The sequence below is a fragment of the Rhineura floridana genome, chromosome 1 (assembly GCF_030035675.1).
Source record: "Rhineura floridana isolate rRhiFlo1 chromosome 1, rRhiFlo1.hap2, whole genome shotgun sequence".
NCBI lineage: Eukaryota > Metazoa > Chordata > Lepidosauria > Squamata > Rhineuridae > Rhineura > Rhineura floridana.
In genome coordinates, this window is record NC_084480.1 from 132,631,235 (window position 1) to 132,657,927 (window position 26,693).

General features: G+C 44.2%; 2 protein-coding genes across 12 annotated transcripts in view; one reads left to right on the top strand and one right to left on the bottom strand.

Annotated features, from left to right (window-relative positions):
* PLPPR1 (phospholipid phosphatase related 1) overlaps positions 1-15,550 on the top strand; it is a 155,694-nt gene extending 140,144 nt beyond the window's left edge. For 4 of the 5 annotated variants that reach the window (XM_061632725.1, XM_061632715.1, XM_061632736.1 and 1 more), the window contains 4 exons: positions 3,709-3,959; positions 8,918-9,094; positions 10,663-10,794; positions 12,908-15,548. In XM_061632725.1, coding sequence (XP_061488709.1) covers positions 3,709-3,959; positions 8,918-9,094; positions 10,663-10,794; positions 12,908-12,940 — 593 coding nt within the window. In that variant the 3' untranslated portion in view covers positions 12,941-15,548. Of the gene's footprint in view, positions 1-3,708; positions 3,960-8,917; positions 9,095-10,662; positions 10,795-12,907 lie in introns of all 5 variants that reach the window. The other variant, XM_061632754.1, reaches the window with a different exon arrangement.
* Positions 14,221-25,972, bottom strand: BAAT (bile acid-CoA:amino acid N-acyltransferase). Of its 7 annotated transcripts, none has more exons than XM_061632644.1 (4): positions 22,048-22,526; positions 19,590-19,792; positions 17,039-17,447; positions 14,221-15,691 (listed from the first exon to the last, which is right to left on the bottom strand). In XM_061632644.1, the coding sequence occupies exons 1-4, from the start codon at positions 22,505-22,507 to the stop codon at positions 15,555-15,557; spliced, it is 1,209 nt and encodes a 402-aa protein (XP_061488628.1). In that variant the 5' UTR covers positions 22,508-22,526; the 3' UTR covers positions 14,221-15,554. The 7 variants fall into 7 exon arrangements, with proteins under 7 accessions (XP_061488628.1, XP_061488637.1, XP_061488685.1 ...); XM_061632653.1 differs by adding an exon at positions 25,883-25,972 and having other exon boundaries at positions 15,599-17,447; positions 22,048-22,536; XM_061632701.1 differs by adding an exon at positions 25,883-25,897 and having other exon boundaries at positions 15,599-17,447.
* Positions 25,973-26,693: the final 721 nt, after the last annotated feature.

Genomic DNA, 26,693 nt, shown 5'->3' on the forward strand with positions numbered 1-26,693 from the left:
GAAAATGAAAGACCAGGCATCTTTGTCAGTTTTTTAAAAAATACCCTTCAACCTTAGGCAACCACTGGGTTATATTGATGGGGTAATAAAGTGCCATTAACAAAGAGCAAGCACTCAGCGCCATTGTGCTACTCCAGCACATTCTGCACACTACAATAAACCAATCAGATATTCAGGCCTTCTCGGCAGCATTTACGCAGCTAAATGCTTGCTCTTGGCTATCATGTGGAGATGCTTCTTAGCAGCCTTTGTTTTAATTAGCACTTATTCCTAAGCATTTCCCCTCTTTTTTCCCCCTCCTGCTAGAACACGGGATTGGTTGGAGTTACTGAATCCCTATGGTGACTTCAGTGGTAGCATTTTACCATTTGCATACATCTACCTGCTTCTGGAATGATTCTGTAGATGCGTATGTCTAAAACCATTTCCTTTGTATGGATCGTGGATGCCACTTGTTCAAAGACATGGACAGGCATGGATCGGACTCCTTTGGAATGCAGAACTGCCTGAAAGGACTGATTCCACGTTAGTGGGAGATGTGGCGGCTGCCTCCCCTTGGTCCTAGACCTTACCACTCTGGGAACATGGGTAGTCAGAAACACATTTTGCCATATGCATTGCCATGGTTATTCCTATGTGAGCCAGTTGTTCTCGCTTGCTTTTTATATTCCTTTGTTACTAGAGCATCACAGGACTGAGCAGCAGAACAATAAGGGAAGGCTTTGCTGGGGAAGAATCTTGTCTCCAGCTCTGGAGAGCCTCAACCAGTCAGCACAGAATATTATGCTTGCTCTGCTTCTATTACCATCATGCTGCAACGTGTGAATTGTCGCTAAGATTCTCTGCTAGAGAGACAAGCAGAACTGTGTTCTGGATGGCAAATAAGTTGATGCTAGGGATGGAGTACAAATTTGATTTGGTTAGGAATTTAATGCAAACATACCAAATACACACTTTCCAAAACAGTATGTGAACTGAAATTTCAACATGAACAATTTCATTTAAATAACTTTAAAATGCATTATAGTCGGGAAAATTGCTTGCAAAAATGTGTATATTAGGAGAAATTTGCACTAAAATGCCAACAAATTTTCATGAGGACTGTAAACAAAATTTGCAAAGTGGTGCAGAAATGTAGAGAACTGCTTAAGCCTGGAAAAAAATGAGAAACTAAGGAAAACAGAATTGAGAGATTTGCCCATTCCTAGTTGACGCTACCAAACAGAAACAAGTTCTGCATGTGAAACAAGATGGTAATATTAAAGAGGCAAAGCAATCCTATATTTCCTACACACGTTTGTGCACAAATTTGGCAGTGAACAACTTAGTGTCTAACCCAGCAAAGCAGAAGTGTGAAGACAATGGATCATTCTAATTGTTGCTTTCTTGTGGCCTTGTGAGTGTAGGGTAAGTGTTGCCAACCTTTTGGGACCAAAGGGCACATTTCACAATTTGAGAGAATGCTGGGGGCACCAGTCACAAAATGGGGGCCATGGGGGCATGACATAACAAACTTAGGAAGTAGTCATGGTGAAGCTTTTCCTATAATTGTATTTCCATATAAGAAAAGGCATCACTTGTTGAATTTCTGCCTGCCATATAGCTGTTAAAGGCACAAGAACCCTGTTTTTCCCCATTGCAAGCCCTAAACCAAAGCCTAGGCTGCCATCCTGTACCCACTTACCTGGAAGTAAGCCCCATTAAACACAGACTTACTTCTGATTAGACATGTATACCATCGTACTGTAAATTAACTATACAATGTATTCGTAATGAGGCCTTGGTTTTACCTCCTGCAAAGCAGAAGACATGCCTAAGCCTCTTTGCAAATTTTTCTTATTTGCCTTTTGGGGGCAGGGGGATTCTTTAACACTCACCCACACTTATTGTGTAGTAGTATTTGCAGAAAAGAACTTCCAGGTACTACCAGATCTCAGGTGAACCAGCTCAGGAAAGATGCATCCTGGTTGCTAGGGAAAAAAGAAGTGCAAACTATGGAGGTTCCAAGAACTGAAGAAGAAGACAGAAGCAGGAAAAGTGCACTAAAAGGAAGGGCAAAACAACAGCTATTTAGGACCCCCGGGATTCCTATTGCCTGGTATCCAGCAACTCACTTATCAAACACAGCTCTGACTTCCCTTATTGGCTAATAACACTGACAAGCAGGAGCAGCCAGGCTGACTCATTTCACATAAATTACTTAGAAGGGTACCTGCGTGTCTTGCGCCATAACTTTCCTTCTAGGCAGACTAAATACTTTTAAAACATGAAAGATCAGATTCTGCGCTACCTGCTGGGGGTGCCATTGAGGGACTTTGTGGGTGCCATGGCACCTGCAGGCAACAGGTTGGTGACCCCAGGTGTAGTGAATGAGCTCCAGGCATCAGCACATTCCATGTATCTCCAAGTCATTCCTTTCACATGCTATACCAGCGTTGGTTCACCATATGCCTCTAAATGTCAGTTGCAGGAGATCATGAGCGGGAGAGTGTGTTGCACTTTGGATGACCTTGGTGAGAACAGGATGGTGGTCTGAAGGGGTCTAACCCAGAAGGGCTCTTCTGATGTTCACTACAAAATTCTCCAAGCTTCCTCTTTCCTCAACTTGTAATACAACAGAGCACATTGCAATGAGCCTTGAGATTACCTGAAGATCAACAGGCACCAACTACTTCCATGCTGATTGCATCATAGTTGCTATAGTCTTATTCTGTCATGCTTTCCATCATGGTAAAATACATGGTGCTTCCTTGTTTTGTTTTTGTATGCTAGTTCATAACATGTGGGGCTTGCAACAAAATGTTGCAACATGGAGCGCTCCTAGTCAGGATTCCAGACAGGATTTTGCAGGATACTCCTATTACACATGCCTCCCTCAAATTTCTGTCCACACTCCCACAGTCAGTCATCATTCCATGCCAATGAGCATTCTCAATTCTCATTGGGCTCTTCTTAGACCTATCCTTAGCAGTTTTTCCCCCTAATTTTTTTTTGTACAGCTGCAAACCTTGGGTACCCTTGAGCCTATAGATACTTCCCTCTTGTGTATAGATGGTGCATATTTGGCTACATAAGAAAAAGTAAGCAAGAGCCATCATCACAGTTCACCGACAGTTCAGCCAGGCATAAGCACACGAGGACAGTGTGGAGGAGGGCTGGGAAGGGATGTGGCCTTGAGGGAAGGTATGGCAGGGGGAGAGCCTCAAGGGCAATAGAGAGCGGCATGGAAGCCTGCATGTGGTCCTCCCAAGCCTGAGGTTCTCTACCCCTACTGTATCTGGAGCTTCTGCACCTGTTTTAAGGTTTATTTTTAAATGCCAGAAAATCACAGATCTCCCATGTATGTGGGTTGACCCTAAGCTCCATCTTCCCTTCATAGCCTGTGTGTAGGCACACCATACATTTAAAGCACATAGCTTCCCCAAGGAATCCTGGGAACTGTCATTTGTTAAGGGTGCTGGGAATGGTAGTCCTCTGAGGGATAAACTACAGTTCCCAGGATTCTTGGGGGAAGTCATGTGCTTCAAATGGGTTTTAAATGTACGGTGTGTACACAGCCCCAGTCCAATGGTAAATACTCCTTTTCCCTTTTTTAAAAATGAGAAGCCATTTGGCTTACATTTCTTCTTTCTATCATTTTAGCCACATTCCAAGCATCCTAAGTAACCCCAGTTTTCTTTATTGTCTAATCCCCCCCTCTTCTCACAGGAGTGTTTGCATTTGGCCTTTTTGCCACTGACATATTTGTAAATGCTGGCCAGGTTGTGACAGGGAACTTGGCACCCTATTTCCTGACTGTGTGTAAACCCAACTACACTGGGAGTGACTGCCGGACTCACCACCAGTTTGTAAACAATGGGAATATCTGCACTGGCGACCAAGATGTGATCGAGAAGGCAAGGAGATCCTTCCCATCCAAGCATGCTGCTTTAAGCATTTATTCAGCCTTATATGCTACAGTAAGTACATAAAGAGTGTCTGCCTTTTACCTTTTATGTTCCCCTTTGTCTATTATTTCGGGGCTTGTTACTTCGCTTAAGACTGAATCATGTACTGTAATGCTTTTGCTGGACTTGTGCCACTTAAAAACCATATGTGCACATACTTCATTCTGATGTGCTAGCTTTTTGTAAACTGGGAGGTTTTTTACTGTGGGGAATATTCAAGCATACAATACATGACCTGCAGTCTGAAGTGGTATAGTCTAGCAAGAAAGAGCTGCAGCAGGTGAGTCTGCGGCTTATAAACACATACAAAGGGATCCTGCTGAATCAGACTTAGGTCCACCCACTCCATGTCCTACCTCACCGTCTAGGTATCCATAGAAACCCTTCAAGACGTGAAGGCAATAGCTCACCCTCACCCCATGGTTGATCCACAACACTTGGTATTCAGTGGCATACTGACTTGCAACACGGATGTTCTGTTTGGCCATTATTGCTAATAGTATTGATAAACCTATCCTTCATGAGTTTATCCAATATTTTTAAAAAGCCATCTAAGCCATTGGCTATCACCACATCTTGTTGCAGTGAGTTCCACAATTGTGTGGTGTCGCTATAATTAGGCTATACACTGTATTATACTGTCATTGGGCCTGTTAGTGGTGATGTGCTTTTAATTGCAGGTATGCCCTCTGACATTTAGCGTTTATGAAGATTGTGACCCCAGAGACTTGATGTTTAAATGACCTTTGGAATTAGATCAGAGCACCAAGGGGCATTAGATGCCATTCAGCTTTGCAAGATGAAGAAAAGGGGAAACCTCCTAAACATATGAAGAGTTAAAGGCAGAAGAAATTATACAAGTATACCTAGTCCCACGTGGACTGAACTTAAATAGCTGCCATATTTTCAACATGAGAGCCGATGTGGTATAGTGGTTCGAGTGTTGGACTAGCACCTGGGAGACCAGGGTTCAAATCCCCACTCAGCCATGAAGCTTGCTGAGTGACCTTGGGCCAGTCACAGGCTCTCAGCTTAACCTACCTCACAGGGTCGTGATGCTAAAATGGAGAGGGGAGAGAACCATGTACACTGCCTTGAGCTCCTTGGAGGAAAGGTGGGATATAAATGTAACAATTAATTAATTAATTAATTAATAACAGTTTCCCCCTACAACAGAGAGAGCTAGAAATTTCCTTTTCTGACAGAAAATCTAGGAACCGCCCTTCATCCTGACTGATTCCAGGGCAGAATATAATCATAATAGTACAATACAGTTGAATATGATGTAATAAAAACAACTACAAGACATCCTTCATGCAACAATAAAACTGAGAGTCAACAAATGATAAAACTGTAAAGCATACACAGGTCATAAAGCCAGTTTAAAAAGCCTGAGCAAATAAAAATGTCTTGGTCCAGTGCTGGAAAAAAAACCAACGCTTTCCTTGGTACATACATAGGGCATTTCACCAGTTGACTGATGAGGGCCTCATCTGAAGATCATATTCTAACAGGTGATGATGTGTCACCCACGTTACATTCAACCTGAGTTACCCTCCTACTTTGTTTCCATATGCCTGTGTGAAGTTCCAGACACCCACCCCTTCCATAGGCAGAGAAAGAGATGGAGCCTCAGTATGTATAGCGCAGATCTAGGAGGGGATCCCAGTCATCATCAGTCTTGGCCTCTTTTCCATGGTTGTCTGCTTCCTTAAATATTCATTATTATTATTTTGCCTCTGTGCTGCCCAGCTTCCAGTCCCTCTCATTCACTTGTTACTGCTGCACTGGAAGCTGGAATCCAGCCAGTGTTTCTAGTGGCTTACAGTTCCACCTACCCTTTCCCCATTATGCCTTTCCCCATGCTCTCAGGCTTCCATGTGAGGATGTTGTGATGGAAATCCCCTCATCACAGTCTGGTTAAATTTAAATATGTAGTAAATGGGAGGGGAAATGCCCCCTTCCATTCTCTGGCCCTGCTGACAAGAACCCAGCAGAGCTCTGTGTTTTGCAGTTGCTTGGCCCTGGACTCCACCCCCCCACACACACACACTATCAGGGGATTGCTTTGCCCATCAGTAGTGCAGAATTATTAAAAAGCACTTCTCGCCTGAAGGTCTTCAAAATTCTTGGCTCTGCTGGCCTTGGAGATCTGCACCAGTTGCTGCTCAGCTGTGTGTGATCCATTTTAGGAACTCAGCTGCCTTATACTGGGTCAGATCATTGGCCCATCTAGCTCAGTGTTGTCTACACTGACTGGCAGTGGCTCTCCCAGGTGTCAGACATGGGACCCTCGCAGCCCACCCTCCTTTCCCCCATCTTCATAGTACTGTAATAGATTGTCCTTCGTCCACCTTCTTCCCTAGAAGAACAGATGTACGCCATGATGCAGAAAGAGTACTTACTGCACCAGGAACGGCAGTCCTGCATGTGACAAACAGATCAGTTTCATTGGACGGTTAGAAAATAAAATTGCTCCGGCAGAGTTGGAGAGTAAAATCTCTCTTCCTTCTCTTCTGACTTCACTGTTGAGTCCATTTAAATATGTTTCTGTAGCCAGATTTGCAGGGAGAGTGGGAATGCACTCGTATAAACACAGATAAGCCTTTATTGTCTGTCTCAAACTCATTTTCCATGTAAACCCACATAGGCCACAATATTTTTAAACTCTTGACAACATTCCCATTTGATAAGTAGCCTTTGATATGTGGCTTAGTGATGGTGCCAGCTGTCTTTAAGTGAGACCTAGAGGCCATCTGTGATTCAATTTTGCTGCTTGGGATATTACATGTAGATTTTGCATGCATATATAAAACAGGACGACTGGCAGGGTCACTCACTTGGAATTTCAGAGGCACGTAATTAAACGAAGAGCATTTGAGTAGCTATTATTATCCCCCAAGCCTAATGTACGGCAAATGAAACCACTATCCCCACAGAGTTACCTACTACCTCGTAGATGGCGAAAATGTTTGCTTACATTTACACACAAATTAGTAATCTGCCCATTTTCTTTAAAAAAAAAGACCCCCCTTGCCTGTCCCCCATCTGCTCCCTGCAGATGCAGTCAATGCCCTTCTCGATCAGATTTGGGGGGTGGGCTGCAGGGTAAGGAAAAGAAGGGGAAGCCCCATTTGTGCAAGTGAAAGTCCATTGCACAAGTGGGATGCCACAACTGAATATCATCCTGTGACTAGAATTATGCAAAATATGGAGATTTGCTAAATCGGCTCAGAATTTACATTGTTGTTGTTATTAAGCACACACTTTTGCCCATAGGTCTTAGGATAGCTGACTTTTTGTTCTGCTTGGTTCAGTCAACTAAAAAAACCCACACCTTCTCTTGCTTACCAACAAGAGATGGTCTGCTTTAAGATATCCCATCACCTCTCCTCTTTTGCCTCTCTCAATTTGTGTCTTCGGGCAATGAATCGGACCTACCCTCTGTTAGGGTCTTATTATGCTTTATATGTATGACACTTTGGAAGCATCTGTAGCTAGTGACCTGATGCTATTCTGGGAGGAGGAGTCTTAACAAAGTCAAGCTGTGTTTTGGAAAGCATAAATCACTGGAGAAGTTTCCATTGTGTTTGCTGATTTAGCCCATCACTTTTATTTTAGTGCTGCTGTATCTTCCTGCTTCTATCACCCTTGTAATTACTGGCTTGCAAATTAGTGTATGTCTCTTAATTGCTTTTTTCCTTTATTTATTTTCTTTGTCACCGATTCTGTTGAAAGTGATCTGCTGTTGCTTTATAGGCTTTACTGAAGCACAAAGAAATCTCTCACCCAGTAATTATTCTTCCATTGTCTCCAGTGTTTGAAAAAGAGAGTATACTGCTGCATGCACTCATATTTCTGTTATTTATTGAATTGCACAAAATTAAGATGGTGGCTCTTACAAGACGGGAGTGATAGATTGGGAGCATGTAACTAGCTTCTAGGAAGACTGGTGACCTGTTACAATGTGCTTATTAGTTGATGCATATTTGCAACCACATTTTATTTAGTATATAAATAGACAGACATGCCCATATGATTACCCCAGATACAGCCTTTGAAACCCAGAAACCTTGTTTGCAATCATGTAATGCTTTTTTTAGTCATTTGAAATTGTTTGCAGGCCACTGTGACTTTCTGCAGGTAAACCAATTCACACGTGACATTCTTTCACCGGAAGAGTGGTCCCAGGAACGTCTGGGGTGCTTTTCAGGCAGTTGTCATGTGAACCTTGCAATTCAAAGTGTCTATTCAGTGACTATCATAGATTATGTCTGTGACAGTTAATTTACCTGGCAAAAAGAACCATCACCGAGTTTCAGATCGTTCAGTAGGAAAGGATTAAAAAGGTCTCTAGGCCAATTTCCTGCTACAAGGTTGAATTCAGTGGCTGCTTCCCGTTGCTTTTTGTGAGTGGGGGCAATGCTTACCATTTCAAACTTCACGTACAGATACAATAACAAGAAGGTTCTCTGAGTTTAAGGATGAACCTGTCTGTCAATGTTGGTTTCTTCCAGTTGCTCATTTGTTCGAATCTTTAATTCAGTTCTCCCCATTTCTGCATCTGTGTGCTGTTTTGCGTTTCAAGCCGACAAAAAGTGGTCAGCATTTTGGTGCACATTTCTCCTAACATACACATTTTTGCAAGCAATTTTCCCAGGTATAATGCATTTTTATATTCTTTTCACTAATATATGCATTTTTATGCACTCTTTCCCCCAATATATACATTTTGGGGTTGGAGAACTGCATTGCAAAATTCAGAGAGATGCACATTTCAAAGAAAAGCTGCGTCTTGATTTGCATATTGCTTTGGGGAAGTGCAAACTAGGTAGATTCTCATCAACGTGCAAACAGAACCACATTTCTCCCCCATCCCTTTCTAAGCTGATACAAGATGGGTCATGGGGAGGAAGGAAGCAGCTTCATCTTGAGTCTCTTAAGGCCAATCTGTTTGGACTATGTTTCAGATGTACATCACCAGCACAATCAAGACGAAAAGCAGTAGGCTTGCCAAGCCAGTCTTGTGCCTGGGGACTCTTTGTGCCGCATTTCTTACTGGGCTCAACCGAGTTTCTGAGTATCGAAATCACTGTTCGGATGTTATTGCAGGCTTCATCTTGGGAAGTGCAGTAGCTCTTTTCCTGGTAAGGGAATGACTTTTTTTTACTATCCTTTTCCACACTGAAAAATCACCCTCTTTTAGAAACACCTCTTTGCCCTGTTTTTTGGCTATACCCACCCTAGTCTCTTGTAATTTGTTTTAACAGATTATAATGTTGTGTTTTTAAATTGTTATAACCTTCTCTGGGGCCTCATTTAATTTTTAATTTTATTTATTTATTAAATTTGGTAGCCACATTTTTTCACAAAAGTGAACCCAAAGCGACTTAACAATCAATAAAAATGTTTAAACCGGTATAGAAACTAAAGCAAAATAAAAAGTTAAAAACACATAAATATAGCAGCGGTGGAACAACCCACCCCCTAAAAGCGGCTACAGTATCAAGAGCCCTCCAAAAGCCCTCTGAAATTAGGAGCCAAATGCCTGGGAGAAGAGAAATGTTTTTGTCTGGCACCTAGAAGTAGACAATGATGGCACCAGACATGCCTCCCTGGAGAAAGCATTCCATAAACGAGGGCCACCACTGAGAAGGCCTGCTCTTGTGTTGCTACCATCCCCACCTCCCCCAGAGACGGCACAAGAAGAAAGGCCTCAGATGCTGCACACAGGGTCTGGGTTGGTCCATATGGGGAGAGACAGCCCTTGAAGTATTGGGGTCCTGAGTCGTATGTCATAATGAAGGGTGGGTAAGAAAACTAGTAAATAATAATAGTGCATATCCAGAAACACTGCCTTTTACAAGGGCTTGGAGGCAACAAAAGATGTATTTTCAAGAACATTATACTACCACACAGATCTGTCTCACTGTGGCATGCCATATGGATAATACAGTGCATGGTAACAGCCATCATGTGGAATGACCCATGGGGTGGCCCTGATGCAAACCAGCGTTTGCCTCTTCCAGTTCCCACCTCTACCCCAGTGAGCAGAAGGAACTGTCACTGGCCTTATGCATGTGGTTTAATAGTGGTTTTATGCAGAGTGGTTTAATAGTCAGTTTCTCTTCCCAGAGAACTCTGAGAATTGTAGCTCTGTGAGAGGAATAGGGGTCTCCTAACAACTCTCAGCATCCTTCACAAACTACACTTCCAAGGATTCTTTGGGGGAAGACATGCACATTTAAAGTGGAATAACAGTAGAATAAATGTGTGGCATGAGTGTGATCTAGATAATATTTGTTTTGGTTTGTTTGCAAGGAAGTTAGATGACTTTTCATCAAGCGTTATCCCATACCTACCAGTGCATTTCCCTGCTACTTTCTTACTGTAAAACGTCCAATTTTGGGGGAAGCAGATCTGTTGCGTAAGAGCTCCAAATCAATGTTAATTGTGCAACCTCAATTTTCTGATATGTGATTGAATCCCACCTTCAAAATATAGAGTCTGGAAGTGCCCTGTAATCCACAGGTGCATACACCACAGTGCCACAGAACTCTTTGCTATTTAAATTACAAGTGTTAGCAAAGTCGCTTCTAAGTATAGCTCCAGACAAGAGGCTTAGCTCCTGTGTCCTGCTGTTTGAGAGTCTTCATTGACTGCTCTAGTTATCCAGATTTGTTTGTTTTTCTTCTTCTTCTTCTCCATCCCACAGGGAATATGTGTGGTTCATAATTTCAAAGGAACACATGGAGCTCCTTCTAAATCAAAACCTGATGAGCAACGAGGGATGCCCCTGATGGCGTTTCCCAGAGTGGAAAGCCCTTTGGAGACACTGAGTGCACAGGTGCCATCTATCCTGCCCTCTTGAACTTTTATTCATTCTGGGAATCCTGGTTCATTAGCCAAGCCAGCCTCCTATCATTTCCAAAATAGTATAGTTTCGCATAGTATAATGTCAGGGAAAATCAGTTCCTCTTTTCACTTGCTCCTTGGTAATATTAAAGGTTGTCCCACCCACCCCCAGCATCACCACTGCCAATGAAACTACTCTTTGAACTTGTTAGGTAGGTTTTTTTCATGTTCTTAAACATCTTTGCTGGTACAAATGTTACTAAGATTTCAAAAGGTAACAACAATTCTGGCAATACCTTCATCTTCGTTAGGGCAATCTTTCCTATCCATTTTGTTTTTCATTTATTCCATTTTATTTTATTTTATTTGCAAATTCTTCCCACCCCACTTGTCCTGTCAAAGGTAACTAATTGATCTGTGATAACTGATCAAACCTTGCAGAGTTCAGAATTTTCTCATTAATGCAGCCTCTGAGCAAGTTCACACATTCTCTCCCTAATAAAGGAACAAGCAGTGGAAACTGGTGGCTTTGATGTCAGCAGGGCAGTGAATCCGCTCTGAGTTTTAGTCTGACCTTTCAAGGAGCAGCTCCTTGAACGTTCGGACTAAAATCCAGAGTGATTCACTGTCCCACTGGGAACAAGTATCTTTCAAACCAGTTCTGTCTGTTTTGAAATTCTGGAGAATGGGGCAGGCTCCCTTCTGCCAGTACCTAGGTACAGGTTTACTTCATCTTTCTAGAAAGGAACAGAAGCCACATCTTTATCCTCAGCCACCCCTAACTTTATCTGAAATTGCATACAAAGTTGCCATTTTTCATTTGTTTCTTTTTTTTACTGCTCCTATTCCTTGGGTAGAACAATCCAAGCCCCCATTGCGCTGGTCAAGTGTGACTGGGTATTGAGTGGAGGTCTACCTCCACCTGGCCCTGCTGGCCTCTGCCTGCAGAGTGATGTTGGTTGCACTGTCAGTGCGAACCTCCCCTTTCCACCTGCCAAAAGGGTGGGTGGGTTGGAGTGCTGTCGGGCAGCAGCCAGTGGAAAAGCAGTGTGTTCCAAGGGAGGGAAGGGCCCGAGTTGATCCAGAATCTGTTGGATCCCAAGCTGCCCCACTGCCATCAGGCAGTGGCATCAGATCCCAGCCGGGCCTGACTGCTGCACCGGCTCCAGACTGGCATAACAATCTCCTCCCCTCCCTGCTCCTTCCACCCCAGATGCCATGCACAGCAGGGCTGCAGATGCAGCAGTGGCCTTGCCACTTCGTGCAGCCTCAGTGGGCAGCAACCAGGGTTAGGATTTACATAGGAAGCTGCCTCATACCACATCAGACCAGTCGTCTGTCTGACTCAGTATTATCTAAACCAGGGGTGGCTACCTTTTTGGGGGGACCAAGGATTGCTTTCACCCTTGGCCAGCCTTCTGGGGCTGCATGCCAGATCTGGTCATCCCACTCTCCCTTGCACTCACACTCAGGCAGACAGCTCTCTGTCTTCAACGGTTCCATGCAGATTAGTTGATCCATGCAAATCAACTGAGAAAGGAGGGGTTGGTGCCCCATCTACATTCATGCAATGATAATTCTAGTTCCCAGGACGGGAGTGCTTTGCATCCCCATAGGGCCCTAAAGGTATGTACTGCAGCCACACTAGGCCTCTCTTATTTGACCCTGAGGGCTCTTCCCAGGCCACACTCTCTCCACTCACCCTGCTTCCCATTCTGAGTGTTTTTTCCAAAGTGGAGCATGTCCTTGAACTCTGATAATGCCTCTTGCTTGTCTGATGGAGGACAGAGGGGTGTGTGAGTGTGTGTAGAAAGCAGCCAACTGTACAACAGTACATTCATTGATCTGTCCACTTTTGCCTCTGGCCCAGCTCACCACTGGTAGTATGTGCCCCCCCAGTAGGCTGCCCAGAAGGGAATGCAGCCTTCAGGCTGAATAAAGGTCCTGCGCCCCTGGTCTGTAATAACCTCACTATATATCCTGGATTATTTTTTGGATTGGGTTTGATTTATTTTGGTTACCTCACCTGAGTCTTGACAGTCCTGACCACATCATTTCATACTAAAAAAAATATTTTGTGCTTTGTGTCCCCTCTTTTTCCGTAGAATCATTCTGCCTCTATGACTGAAGTCACCTGATCTGAAAGATGGCAAGAGAAGCTATTTTTTATCACCCTCCGGTACACAATACTCCCACGACACACAGTTATACTAATTGTCAAAACTGTGATGACCAGTATTATGTTATGTCTAGTTAGAAGCTAATGTTTTGTACATTTTTGTATGAGGAAGTGATGTAGCTTGCCCTGGAATTTCACCCCCCCTTTTTTTGGTCAGCTTTAATATATTTATGCCAGAATTTAAGAGAAAAAAGAAACAGCAAAAAAAATTAAAAAATGAAAGACCGTTTCTTGTTTTAAAATGTGTTCTACGGCACTACATCTTTGGGAATTGTTGATGTTTTGTGATATTTGTACACAGATTTTTTTTGGTTTTGTTTTATATACAATAAATTAAATGAGAATTATAATACTAATTCACTTTTACCTTTTTGTTACCAGGGAAAATGCTTCCAGTAGGTGAAAGGGCCAGATTCGGTATTGCTGATGCAACTCTGCAGGACTCCCTGTTCACTTTAATAATGTTACTATAGATTTGTGACAGCATGACCAGGATCTGGACCTTTAGGCTATTGATGATAAGAAATATGTATTTTTGAGTCATGATTCAGCTTGGTAAGAACATGACTGAGGACTAGTCTGCTGCAAACTTCTACTCTTCCTGTACAAGCCCCATGGATGTGAGTGGGAGCTGGGCATGACAACTCTGAACTGTCTTCCAGGATTCCCATGCATCTCCATGGAGCTCGCTCAGGAACTCGTCCTGGCAGATTGTGCCTAAGTGGGCAATCTTCAGGTTGCTTCCTCCAAGCTACTTTCACTGGGCCCGGAGTCCTCTGTATGTGCAATCCACACACCGCCTTGTGGCTTTTTTTCTGTAGTCTTCCCAGCAGCTGCTCCCAATAAGGGCATACCCACAGGAGCCCACAGGCAAGCCCCCCTTTTTTATTCAGAGACATCCTTTGGCACTATTACCATGAAAATTCTAGAGAAAGGCTGGATGCACATGTGCTTGTCTTGTGCATTGTCTTTAAGGTCACTGCCATGGATTGCAAGAATAAGTGACTGCAGCTTATGGCCCACAGTTAATGTTAGACTTCCAGTGTTTAACCAGAATGTTGCAGAACCAAGAGCCTAGAAAATTGGTTTGAGAGGGCCATCATGCTAGTGATATAACTAGTGCAATATTGTTAGCATTTTTATACAGATTTTTGTTATAGACCAACAAACTGGAAATTTAGACGAATACTAAAGTATTATTGCAGTCGCAGGCCAAAGAACAATGGTCTACACAATATGTTTAAGTCCACCTTAGAGCATACTATTTTATATAAAGATGTGCTTCTTAAGATCTGTCTCCTAAGAGGCATACAACTTCATGTAGGAAACTTCACAGACATGTTCATCCAACCACAGAGTTCTACCAAATGTGCATCTTCGCTGTGAAATAGACATGTGTGTAATCCTTCCTTTGTGGCATATGCATGCATTTTAAAGATATGGGTAACTCTGGAAGTGGCACTGACCCTTGAACCAAATATAGCTGACCCTTAGGGACACGAGAAATTCTGTCCACTGCATTGCAAAGGGCCCCACAAATTGGTCTCGAAGGTTTGAAGCCGTCATTGTGGTTCCACCTAGTGTTTTGTAATAGGAGGCGTGTAAATGTTTCATCATTGCATTACAGCATCATATAACCACCTAGAAAGGAGCCTTGGGCTAATAAATTTGTGACTCAGTTCCACTGGTGCTAATATAAAGTAACGCCAATCACGTTGACATGAATGGAAAATTGGATCCTTGCTGTGTGTTGCACTTCACTATGTGGGAAGCAGCCTGGCTATGCCTGTTCAGACCTCTGAAAGCTTCCTCCCTGCCAATAAGGAAAGCTAGAGGGCTTTAAACCATAAGGAGTAGAGTTGGAGATCATGCTTTTTCCTGTTGTTATCCTCTGGTTATCTCTTGAAGCCAATCTTCCCTGCTCCTCCCCCTCCCAACTGTCCAGGAATATGTGCCGCCAGAGAGATCAATGGAGATAGCAATAGAAGGGGGAAAACGCAGCCATTGGCTTCTCCTTTGCTGTGAGTATGGCTACACAGGCACTGGTGCTTTCCTTCTTTGTAGGGAGGGAGCCTTCAGAATCCTCAGGAGGCAGGACTTGGCTGCTTTTTTATATAATTGTAATAATGTGTGGCCCAGCTCTTAAATCCTAATACATTTGGGCATGCCTTTCCCATAGAAGTAAGTGCCTGCCTAGTCATCATAAGAACAGGCAACGTCTACCTTTTGTGGGTCATGCCGTAATGCATTTGTCTCTAAAACTGGTTTTCACTTTGCACAGTATTATTGTTAACAGATTAAAAGAAAACAAAGGGCCAGTTTGCTGGTCAGTCTTTTTTGTCCTAGGGCTTTCCTGATGCATCTCATTTTTTTCTAGCATGGTGATAACCAATCGCGTGTTTCCTTTCAGGAATGGAGCCTCTCTCTGTACTTTTGCTGAAATGTCTACCATGTTAGTTCTTGGGTTTTTTTGTATAATTTCTTTTTCCAAAAGAGATGAAAAAAAATCTTATCAAAAAACTGTTTGTATTAGGGCTTTGTCATTTGTTTGTATTAGGGCTTTGTCATTTGTTCTAGGAGCTGGAAAATATATTCTGTAGCTGCTGTCTTCTTCCACCACCACATTGCTTGGCTTTCCAGGACCCAGGCAACAGCCAGCCTCCAGTCCTTGCTTCATTTGGATCACCAATGATGTTGGGTCTTCTAATCCCTTGGTGTGAAACAAAAGCATTGCAAGTCATGATGTTTCTCACATGGCTACATACACCTATATCAGTTGAGGTCACTAACTCGCTCCTTTAAGGAAATGGAACAGATTGTCCCACTGGTAAAAGACACAAAGATGCTGACATTGCAGGTCTCCTAGCTCATTGGTCATCCATGAAGGTATGAACCAACATTCTAGTAGGAGAATGATTAGGCTTCAGCTCCAATCTAGTCAAGTACACCCACTTGGTTTTCCTACAGAGCTGATTTCAGTTGCTAATGCCTTCTAAGAGAATCTAAACCTGTGTGGAAACCTCAGTCTAGATCTGCCTTCCCAAACCTTGGGTCCCCAGATATCACTGGACTACAACCCCCATTATCCCTGACCATTGGCCATGCTGGCTGGGGATGATGGGAATTGTAGTCCAACATCTAGAGACCCAAAGGTTAGGAACTAGCATCATCGGGGGCTGCTTCCAACTTCTGAGTCTGCTTTATTGCCTGTTTGTCTGAAAAAAAGGAGCTGTACCAGGCATATGTGGTCAATCAGTTCGATATTCTGTTTCCCAATATGGCCAAGCAAATGCCCCTGGAAGTAAGGGCCAAACTAGACAGTACATGCAGGCACATGTAACATTGTTTTTGATCATTTGAAGAGGCAACTGGGAGCAAAGAAACAATGGGGAAAGTGGGTTCTTAATCCTATTCCCCTGTGCCATGTTTCCATTCAAAAATTACCCCTCCTGGAGCAGCTTTTTGCTGTTGGTGTAATGTGCTACACATCCATACAATGTTCTCGAAAGTGGGGCAAAAAAGCAAAGGCAGTCTATTAGAGCTTAAACCTCCGCATCCGGTATCTAGATGAATTTCTTCACAAAGGTTCCATTTAGCTCCAGAGTAGGGAACCTCGTGCCCTCTAGCTGTTGTTGGACTCCAACTCCCATCAGTCCCAACAGCCATGGGCAACAGTCAGGGATGTAGTCCAACAACTTCTACAGGGTTCCCCAGCCCTGGTTTAGCTCCAGTCCTCAATAGCTTTGTAATTATCAATAGTCTCCACTGGACATTGGGGGGCATTCACTGTGACATCTGAATTTGCAGTGTGCTGATTTCCTTTTCCTTAGGATCAAGGGTTAGTTCAGTATATACATCTGGGCATGTTTTTAGAGTTTGCTACTCGTTGTTGGGTTGAGGTGAAGCTGAAGAAAATTTTGGATCTCTCTCCAAGAATGTGCTTGGGCTGCGGCATGGGCCTGGGCTTCCCCGCCCCATAACAGAGGACGAGGGAAAAAGGGGGACCAGGAATGGTAACAGAATAGTGAGCCTGGAGGCTCTATCAAGTGTCCTGCACCTGGATAAGAGAGCAGGGCACAGTGGGTCTTCTTGTACTTCCTCATCCTCTCCATGGCTTCCAGGGCGTAAGCCTTGCTGTTGTAATTCCTGTCGCTTTCTCCTACAATGAAGAGGATCTTCCCTTGGGCTTTTTCCACAGGCAGGATGCTGCCCTGGTATTTCTCTGCTCGAGTGTCTCCGAAGGCATTATAGATATCGAGGAGGCCCTGATCGGATAGCTTCATACACTCGAGCTTGTAAGGGATATGCGGGATGCAGATATCTCGGTAGCAGAGCATGGATCCATGGATGGCATTGGTCCCATTAATGCAAACAGTGGCTCGGATCTGTGGCAGGAATATCGACATGGCCAGTGCGATTTCTGCCCCTTTGCATGTTGCCACTATACCAATTCCTGGCCCACAAATCTGAAAGGTGGAGGGGGAAATTAAAAAAACAATCACAAAAATTATGTTAAAGGAATGAAGATAGTAAGAGGTTAATTGAGTCTTACATGTCATCTCTTAAATCAGGGATGGAGAACTTGTGGCCCTCCAGATGTTGTTGGACTACAGCTCCCATCATCCCTGACCATTGGCCATGTTGGCTGGGGCTGACAGGAGTTGGAGCCCAGCAGTGTCTGGAGGGCCACAGGTTCCCCATCTGTTTTAAATGGTGTAACAGTGAGAGCCTGCATAGGCAAGCTGGTGGATACACCAGCAAGCAGGAGGTCGATCGCTATTTGCTTGGAGGGCTACTTTGAATGAGAGAGGGAAGAGGGCAAAAGGGTCAAGTCTCTCCCCCCTGCCATAGACACAAACACACTGTGACCTACTGCAAGTATACTGTTGACATGGGGGGAGGGGAACAAGGCAATGAAAGGTATGGGTTGAGAAGCTGAGGGGGGTTGACATTCAAAGATAGGCACTCCAGAGGCCTTAGTGTTGATACAAAGGCCTCTGGGTGCCATTTTCGCTTCACCCTCTGCATCACCTTTTGCCCCCCTTCCCTGCTTCCACTTTTTACAGTGGGAGACCCATTTCGTCAGCCGTTATTGAAGCCCCATGAAAAATCACCCCAGTGTTATACCACTGTTGCAGCCTCCAGAATGAAGGCTTTGGTTTTTATTTGTTTGCTTGCTTGTTTCCTAGTAAGTCCCAAACTCAACTTCTTTCCAATTTTTGGCCCGTTTTTTTTTGCCTGATCAGATTATTTTCTTTCTTTCCCCAATAAAAGTTCAAGAGTTGCGTGATTTGTCCAAGAGGTCTCAGACTTCCTCAAAGCTGTGGAGAGCTGCATAGGAACATAGGAAGCTGCCTTATACCGAGTCAGACTATTGGTCCATCCAACTCAAACTGAGGGATCAAACTTTGGGTCTTCTGCATGCCAAGTAAATGCTCTACCACTTAGCTATGGGCTTTTTATCAAACCAACTATATTCAATAGGCATATTTTCCTTTAACATAGCTGCAGTTATAGAAGATGACCTCAGAAAAATCAATTATGTTCTGATCTACTTCACTGATTAAGAGTTTGAGACCTTCGTTCAAAGCTGGGGAACCTTTGGCCCCTGAGATGTTGCTGAACTAGTTCCCATCGTCCCTGCTTATTGGCATGATTGATGGGGTTGGTGGGAGCTGGAGTCCAACAACATCTGGAGAACCAAGGGTTCCCCTACCCTGCCTTAGTTCCTTAAGTCTATTGGATACGAGCCTCCCATGACATTGCCTCAGACCCCATTGCCAACATTGCAGTTTACTGGTAGACCATGAAAGCAAGAATATTTTGAGAAAAGGATACTCTTCCTCACCCTTCCTCAACCAGATGCCCTACAGATGTTTCAGACAACTCCCATCAGGCCCAGCCAACATGGGCAATGGTCAGAGATGACTCATTTTCGCCAATATAATATTCTGGATGGGTAGTCCCAGGAGCTTGAGGCTCAGACATTCAAAACACACTTGCTACAGTCCTTTCTGGATGACACCATTTCCAAGCACAATTGGGGTTATATGCATATTGGAATATTCTCCCCCACCAATACTCCCCTGACCATGGAAAGCTTGAACACCAGGCACACAGCTAAGTTACAGGTCCTTCTGCCTGAGCCCTAAACTATGTGATGCACATCACTAAAATATAACTGGGGAGACATAGGAAAGAAACATGAGTTGGTATGAGTCTATGAGACTGACATGATAGCTTTTCATCTGCAAGGAGTTTGTTTTAACCTGGGAGGGCATTCTGAAATCTGAAATAGACTAGGAAGGACATTACCATGTGCCATTTCTGCATATTTGGACCAAGTCATATTTTATTGATGGCAAATATACACTCCATATTTTTATTATTTTGCATATAGAAATATCCTAAGTCAGTGCAGCAGCAGAAGTGTATATCTTAAACAACTTAGGCCCCAAATATCTGAAAGATGCCTCCTTCCCTATGGACTCTTGGGGGGTTAAAATTGGCAGAAGGATCCTCCTGTGGTGCACCATCCTCAGAGCAACCCTGTAAACAGGGGCAGCTTATATTCAAACCAGTACAATACTTTGTGAGTAGAAATATACCTTTGGATGTTTCAAAAGAAACTTGACAGCTTCCTCAAAATATTCCAGATCCACTACACCGAGAAAATTGGGCAGATCTTCATAAGCGAAATATGCCAGAGCCAGCGCTGCAAATCCACGGCTGGCAAGAAGACTGGCCCGAAATTCTGTCAGTCCACCGAGGCCACCAAAAAGGTCAATAACGGCTGGGAAAGGACCTTGCCCTGGGGACAGCAATAAGAAAGGCTGTGGTGAGAATCAAGGAGTGAGAGAAAAGGCATGTTCTATGCACGTAAGTTTAGGATTCGAGTTAAAATATCACTCTCAACTTCCCCAGTTCTGGGTTAGCCATTACCGACCTTGTGAGGAAAAAATACTGATGGCATCTTAGTGGTACTACATCTTTAGTTACAAATATATACAGGGAATAGCTGGCAAACTGTGGTTAGACAGTTGATACCAAGGAAAAACCCCAATTTTGTCCCCCTCTATAGCTGGTTGAATGCAACTTTTAAACAATCACTACCCAACTTGTATTTTTTTTTCTGATTGAGGAGATATAATGACAGGCATCACCCACATGTTTTCAGTACACTATGTTGTTCAAATTTATATTTCCCCAGCTGGAAGGGCAAGATATAAACGTAAATCATCATCATCATCATCTGTAACACCAAAAGAAATAAATAAAATAGAATAATAACAACCAAAGCACATTGCAGAATAAATAATACACGAGGTATTTATGGACTCTTCTCAAAAACAGACGAATATATGACAAGAAAGCCTTTATAACGACCACCTAGCTCTGGATTAGAACATAAGCCCTGTTGCATCTGACCAAAAGACCATCTGGTTGTGCTTCCTGTTTCCCACAAATGCCTATGGCCGCATTCACACTAGATATTTATTCCACTATTATTCCACTTTAAACAGTCATGTCTTCCCCCAAAGAATCCTGGGTAGTTTACGAAGGGTGCTGAGAGTTGTTAGTAGACTCCTATTCTCTTCACCGAGCTACAGTTTTCAGAGTGGTTTAACAGTCAATCTCTCTTCCCAGAGAACTCTAAAGATTGTATCTTGGTGAGGAGAATAGGAGTCTCCTAACAACTCTCAGCACGCTTCACAAACTATACTTCCCAGTATGCTTTGAGGGAAGCCATAACTATTCAAAGTGAAAAAATAGTGGAATCAATGTATGGTGTGAATGTGGTCTATGAGAAGCTCACAGGCAGGTCATGAGGACCACAGCTCTCTCCCGCTGTTGTTCCTAAGCAACTGGTATTCACAGTCATGCTGCAACATGGGACATGTAAAAGAAACATCTGGTACATGTGGCCCGCATCTCATTTAAACTGCATCTCATCATTTCCTATCAGCACAGTAGTAGCAAGCCTGGAACTGGTGATCCCAGACCACGTAATCCCCACATGGGCATGTTTCTTACCAAGGTTTTCTAACCCTCTCCCACCCAAAAAACAGCCAAATTTCTAAAATAATTATGAAATCTCGGGTTCATTTTTAGCACTCTTTTAGCTCTTGGATATATCAGAGCTAAAGCTATTATTCCTCAGTGAATTTGGGATACGGAATTGCAAAATATTTTCAGTATGGCCGTAATATACCCTGATTTCAGGGACAATGGGAGGGCCTATATGCCCGCACATTACTTGGCAAACTCGACTATCCCCAAATTCAGAAAAGCATTTACATGATCTAGATTCAATGTCTTGCCATTTGTGCTTCTAGAGGGAAGATTCAGGAGGGTTCTCTGTCAAGAGCAATTATGCCTCTGTGAGGCGGCGCAGAGACGGGAGTGGAAGCAGTTGGACTTGTTTATTACACTGTTCCTTTTATTGTGACATCCAACTCATCTGAATTACCCAAATTTTACTCCAAATCCCTGGCAGATCAGACAAATTTTATTTCTCATATCTTTTTTCAGTGGCTAGCATTTGCACAGCCGCCATTGCCTGTAGTAGAATGTTGATAAAATAAGGTTATTTTCATATCTTATCAGGTTCCACGCGGGGCCTGAGAGTTTTTATACAGTACTTTTATATGTATTGTACTGTATTTTATATAGTTTTGGCTTTCTGTATTCTAGATCCACTGGACTATGATCAAAAGAAATAAATCTATCTAGCCTAATTTCTACAATAGGTCCTCTAATCCAGCATTCTGTTTCCAACAGTACCTAGTCAGCTACTTCTGGGAAGCTTACAAAGAGAACACAAGGGCAACGGCCCTCCTCTGGTATTCAAAGGCATACTGTCACTGGAGCTGGAGGTTCTCTTAGTTAGCACTATAACTGTATCTCATGGTGCATAATGAACTGATGGTGAATCTGATCCATTTAATTATCCATTTTGTGAAGTAGTGACTGCTTCTAATCAAATTAATTTCCCCGGGGGAAAGGATCTCCTTGCTTCACGCTGCTCCTAAAAAGGAAATTCAAACTCTGTATGGGTCCTTTCACCTGCAGGAAGAAAAAGAGCCCCACGGATTCTGCCATGCCGGATAGGGACCCTTTGCACACCAGGTGATGCATACCACCTCTCCACAGTTTGGCTGGCTATGGGCTGTTCCTGACTTGGGAGAAGCATCTGGTGTCCAAACACATCCAGGCAGACCACGTAGGGGGTATTCATCACATCTCGTTTCATCAGCCTTGCAAACGGCTTCTCTGGCTTTAAGAACCAGAAGAGCCCCATCGGATGCACGCCGGAATAATCGCCTCCTGTGGCAGCATCGCGCTCCAAATCCACTTCACCATTTTGGTCTGCCCAGTAAAAAGCTCTGGCCTGGAAAAGCACTCCTTTTTCATCAGTCAAAGAGGCCTGGACAGTCACCAGATGGGAGGGCTCCAAGTCAGTGATGCAGATCTTCACTGGTTCATCAACAAGGGAGGATTTGGGAGTGGCGGTAAGTTTTACCATTAGGAAACCAGGAAGGCGTCTTCAGTAGTCTGAAATGTTCAGGAAAGAAGGAAGGAATTGACGTTAATGATTTTTTTCCCAATGCACAGAAAGGGACATAAAAGTGAAGAAATGGTCCTGCTTTGCAGGGAATGAGCAAGAGAGTCTGATGAGATGACCATTGAGTCCTTGCAGCTCTGTGACTGCCAAAGTTGTCTGTGGCTGTATGGGGGGTGGCTGTTTATTATTTTGTTTTTTGGTATAATATATTTATTTTGATTTTTAACAATGTTGTAAATTGCTTGGAGACCTTCAGGTAACAAGTGATTAATAAATATAAATAATAATAATAACTATAAACTAATTATATCTACATCTATTTAGTCAGCACAGGGTAAAAATGCCAGTCATGCACATGAATTAAACAGGCACATGATAGTCGAGCAATAGAGTATATTTTACAGCAGGTGAGGGGAAGCGTTGGCCCTTCAGATGTTGCTGAACTACAACTCCCATCATCACTAGCCATTGGCCATGCTTGCTGGGACTCAGGGGAACTGTAGTTCAGCAACATCTGGAGGGTTAAAGGTTCCTCACTCCTGCCTTACAGTGTCCTGGTTCACCTCTCCTGTTTCAAAGGGTGGGAGGACAATTTCACCACTTGTGCGCATGTTGCAATATTTCATAGAGGATGCAAGAAATCGCATGGCCACTTCATGCTGGTTGTTCACCCCTGCTGGTTGTTCACCCCTGCCTTCCCAGTTCACCCATGCATATGCATCACTGGATATCTCATCCTTTGGTGATGTAACAGGTGCCTGTGTGCATTCAGAAGTTTGTGTATAAGAAGGCAAAGGTGCTCATAGCTTGTGAAGAGGCCCTTTTCAGGGATAGCCAGTGTAGTGCTGTCCACATATTGTTGGACTTCAACTCCCATCAGTCCCAGCCAGTGTTGCCAATGGTCAGGGATGATGGGAGTTGTAGTCCAGCAACTTCTGGACAGCACCACTTTGCCTGCCCCTGTAACATGGAGAAGAATTTTTGTGTGTGTAGAACTTGTATATCCCTACATCAATAATAAATGACCATGGCGTGAATTTTGTTGATATTGCTTTCTCTCATATGTCTATATAGGATAAAGAGAGAGCGCTAGCCACATGATGGGGTATACATAATAGTGACCAAAAACTTCAGAATATATATATATATATATATATAGCATTTTTCTAAAATGGTCACAGCACTTCATGTGCACAATCTAATTGCAGCACCCTAAAAAAAACACCTGTGAGGTAGGCTGGTATTATCCACATGCTGCAGACAAGGCACCAAGCCAGAGAAGCAACAATGTATCCAAGATTATCAAACAAGTTCCACGCTGAAGGGAGCTTGAACAGACTGTTGGAATATATGGGGTTCAACTCCAACTTGTGGGTTGAGGCTGCATGGGGCTAAAGGCGTAGCTAGAGAGGAGACCTCTTGGTTGCTAGGCTATACCTGTCCTTTGATCTCCTGCTGTCTCTTCCTTCCTGCTAGACTGATATGCAAAGAATGTTGATCCCTGTTCCTTCCTGCTTTCTTCTTTCTCGAGAGGGGAGCAGACATCTTTCCTTTGTCTTTCCCTCTCAACCAGCATGAGGGCTAGCACTGGGACCAGTGCTGGCTGCTCCAACTTAGCTAGTTAGCTAGATATAGAACTCTTTCCTATCAACTATGTACTTCCAGAATAAAGTAGTTATTTCTTATTTTAAAGCTTAAAGCCTGTCTGCCTAATTTGCAGGGAAGGTAGAATCTTAGCAAAGATTCAAACACACACACACACAAGCTCGCTCAAAACTCTCCGTTCCGCTACGCAACTCTGCAGGGTCCTACAGGACATTGAGCCTAGCCTCCTACACAGACTTCTGGCTCAGAATTCATTCTGTGAATTCAGACCACGGGATACCCAGAAAACCTATTCCCTTCTGACATTGGAAACAGTCTTCTTAATGGATAAGGCGCACAGCGGTATCGATAATAATGTTATTGGGGATGGGGCGGGAAAGGTGTTGTTCAGAGACTCCAGCCTCAGAGCAGCAGCAAGACTGGACTGACTATCTGTCCGCTTCCGGCTTTGTGACATTCCTCCCTCCGCACCCCTAAAGTCAACCTCAATCTTTATCACCCCTAAAGAGAACTGTTACCCAATTGTGAAGGAAGGCTGACTCTGAGAAACCTTGACTCCTCGACTCCCCTCTGCATCGTCTCACACAAACAGCTGCGACGGGTGCCGTTGGCAATGTTAGACTTTAGACTTAATGCTCTTACGGGGGCGAGGGTGGGGCGGGGGCTCCTCTGAGGAGAATGCGCATCCCTTCCGTTGCTTCCAGAGTTCTGGGGGAGAGCTCTTTCGGTGGCAGTGAATACAGCCCTTCACAGAGTCCAAAATGTGGTAAGCTGCCCCAATGCATGGGTGGGGGGCACCCAGCCATCCTTTTCGATGACCTGGCTTCACCTCAGCATGCGCTCTGGCCAGGAGCCCTGCAGCTCTGGGGGCGGAGTGGCGGGTGGCGCCCGTCGTTGCTGGTAGGGCGGAAGGCAGGCAGCCCGGAAAGTGGGGGCAGCCGAGCCAGTGAGAGGCAGAGCAGACTCACGCTGGCTCCGTTGCCCACCCGCCTCCCTGCCGAGTTCCACGAAGGCGACGAAGCGGACAGGCCCTGCCACCCCGCGGGCTGGTTGTAAGAGGGCAGGCAGTTCTGGGGCTGGCCGAGGGCAGGCTGAGCTTGGTGGGGCAGTGGCCCATTTATCCCAACGGACCAGCCGCCACTGGCGGACTGGCGGGCGGGCGGGGGCCCATCTTCCTGCTCATTCTGCTGAGTGGAGCCCCCTGAACGTCTCCCCCAAAGGCCTTCTCCGCCTGCACCACCGGACAACAGCGATCTGACCCTTGGCAAAAGCGGCGGCAGCAAAAGAGCGAAGGGACCAGCCCATCCGCCCATCTCGTTTCCTTCCAATCTCTTGCGAACGGGCATCTTCGAATTCCTTAGCCCCTATCTAGACAGGGTTCCTCTAGTCCTTGTTACGTGACTTTCGTCTGGTCTTCCCTCCGTTTTTCACATCTGATCGTATTCTGCATACAAACAGCCAAATCAGTCTTACGCTCTGCCCTTCAGCCCATCTAGCTCAGCATTGCCCACACGGACTGGCAGCAGTTCCCCGGCGCGTCCAGACACGGGGCACTCCCAGCCCTACCTGGAGTTGCCGGGAATTTGGACCTGGGCTTTTTTCTGCATGCAAAGCAGATGCTCTACCGCTCAGCTACGGCTCTCTCTCGTTAAGCAGATCGGTTTACCCCCTCGGACGACAGATCGCCAATTCCCGCGTTCCACTTCCAGGGTTTCAGCGGCCGGTTCTTACCTTTGCTCTGCTGCTTATACAAACTAGATGTAACCACGAAAAGAAAACTCAAGCTCACCGACGCTGTGATTGGTGAAAAGGGGGGCGGGCAACCTGAACCAATAGCGTCAAACTCCTCCTCTCCCCCACCCCTGCCTCTCCTGTTTCACTTAACCCTCCCAAGCCTTTTCTTCCTTGTTTCATTAAGATCCATCAGTACACAGAGAGGGGGGCGTGTGGAATAGAGGAGGAAACAGAAGGGGAATTTTTAAAAATCAGCTAAGAAAATATTAAAATAAAGCCACAAGAAATATTGAAATAAAGCCACAGGAATTAGTTGTAGCACACTGCTGATGAAATCTGAAAGTTGCACATCTGCAGCAGACATTCATTTGGTCATCAAAAGGGCCCCTAAGGCTATTACTGTGCCTTGCAAAAGTAATCAGACCCCTGACCAATGCTCCCATATTACTGAATTACAAATGGTACATTGTAATTTTGTTCTGTATATTTTATTTTGAAACACAAACTCAAAATCAATTATTGTAAGGAGGCATTGGCTTTATGTTGGGAAATGTTTATAAGAAACATTAAAAACTGAAACATGTTACTTGCATATCCCCACAGATTAATATTTGGTAGAACCATCTTTCGCTGCAATAACAGTTTTAAGTCTTTTGAGGTAGGTATATACCAGCGGTGCACACAGGGTCAGGGATTTTGGTCCATTCTTCTTGGCAGATTCGCTCCAGCGCGTTCAGGTTGGTTGGACGTTGCTTGTGGACCACAATTTCCAAAGAGTGCCACAGAGTCTCAATGAGATTGAGACTGG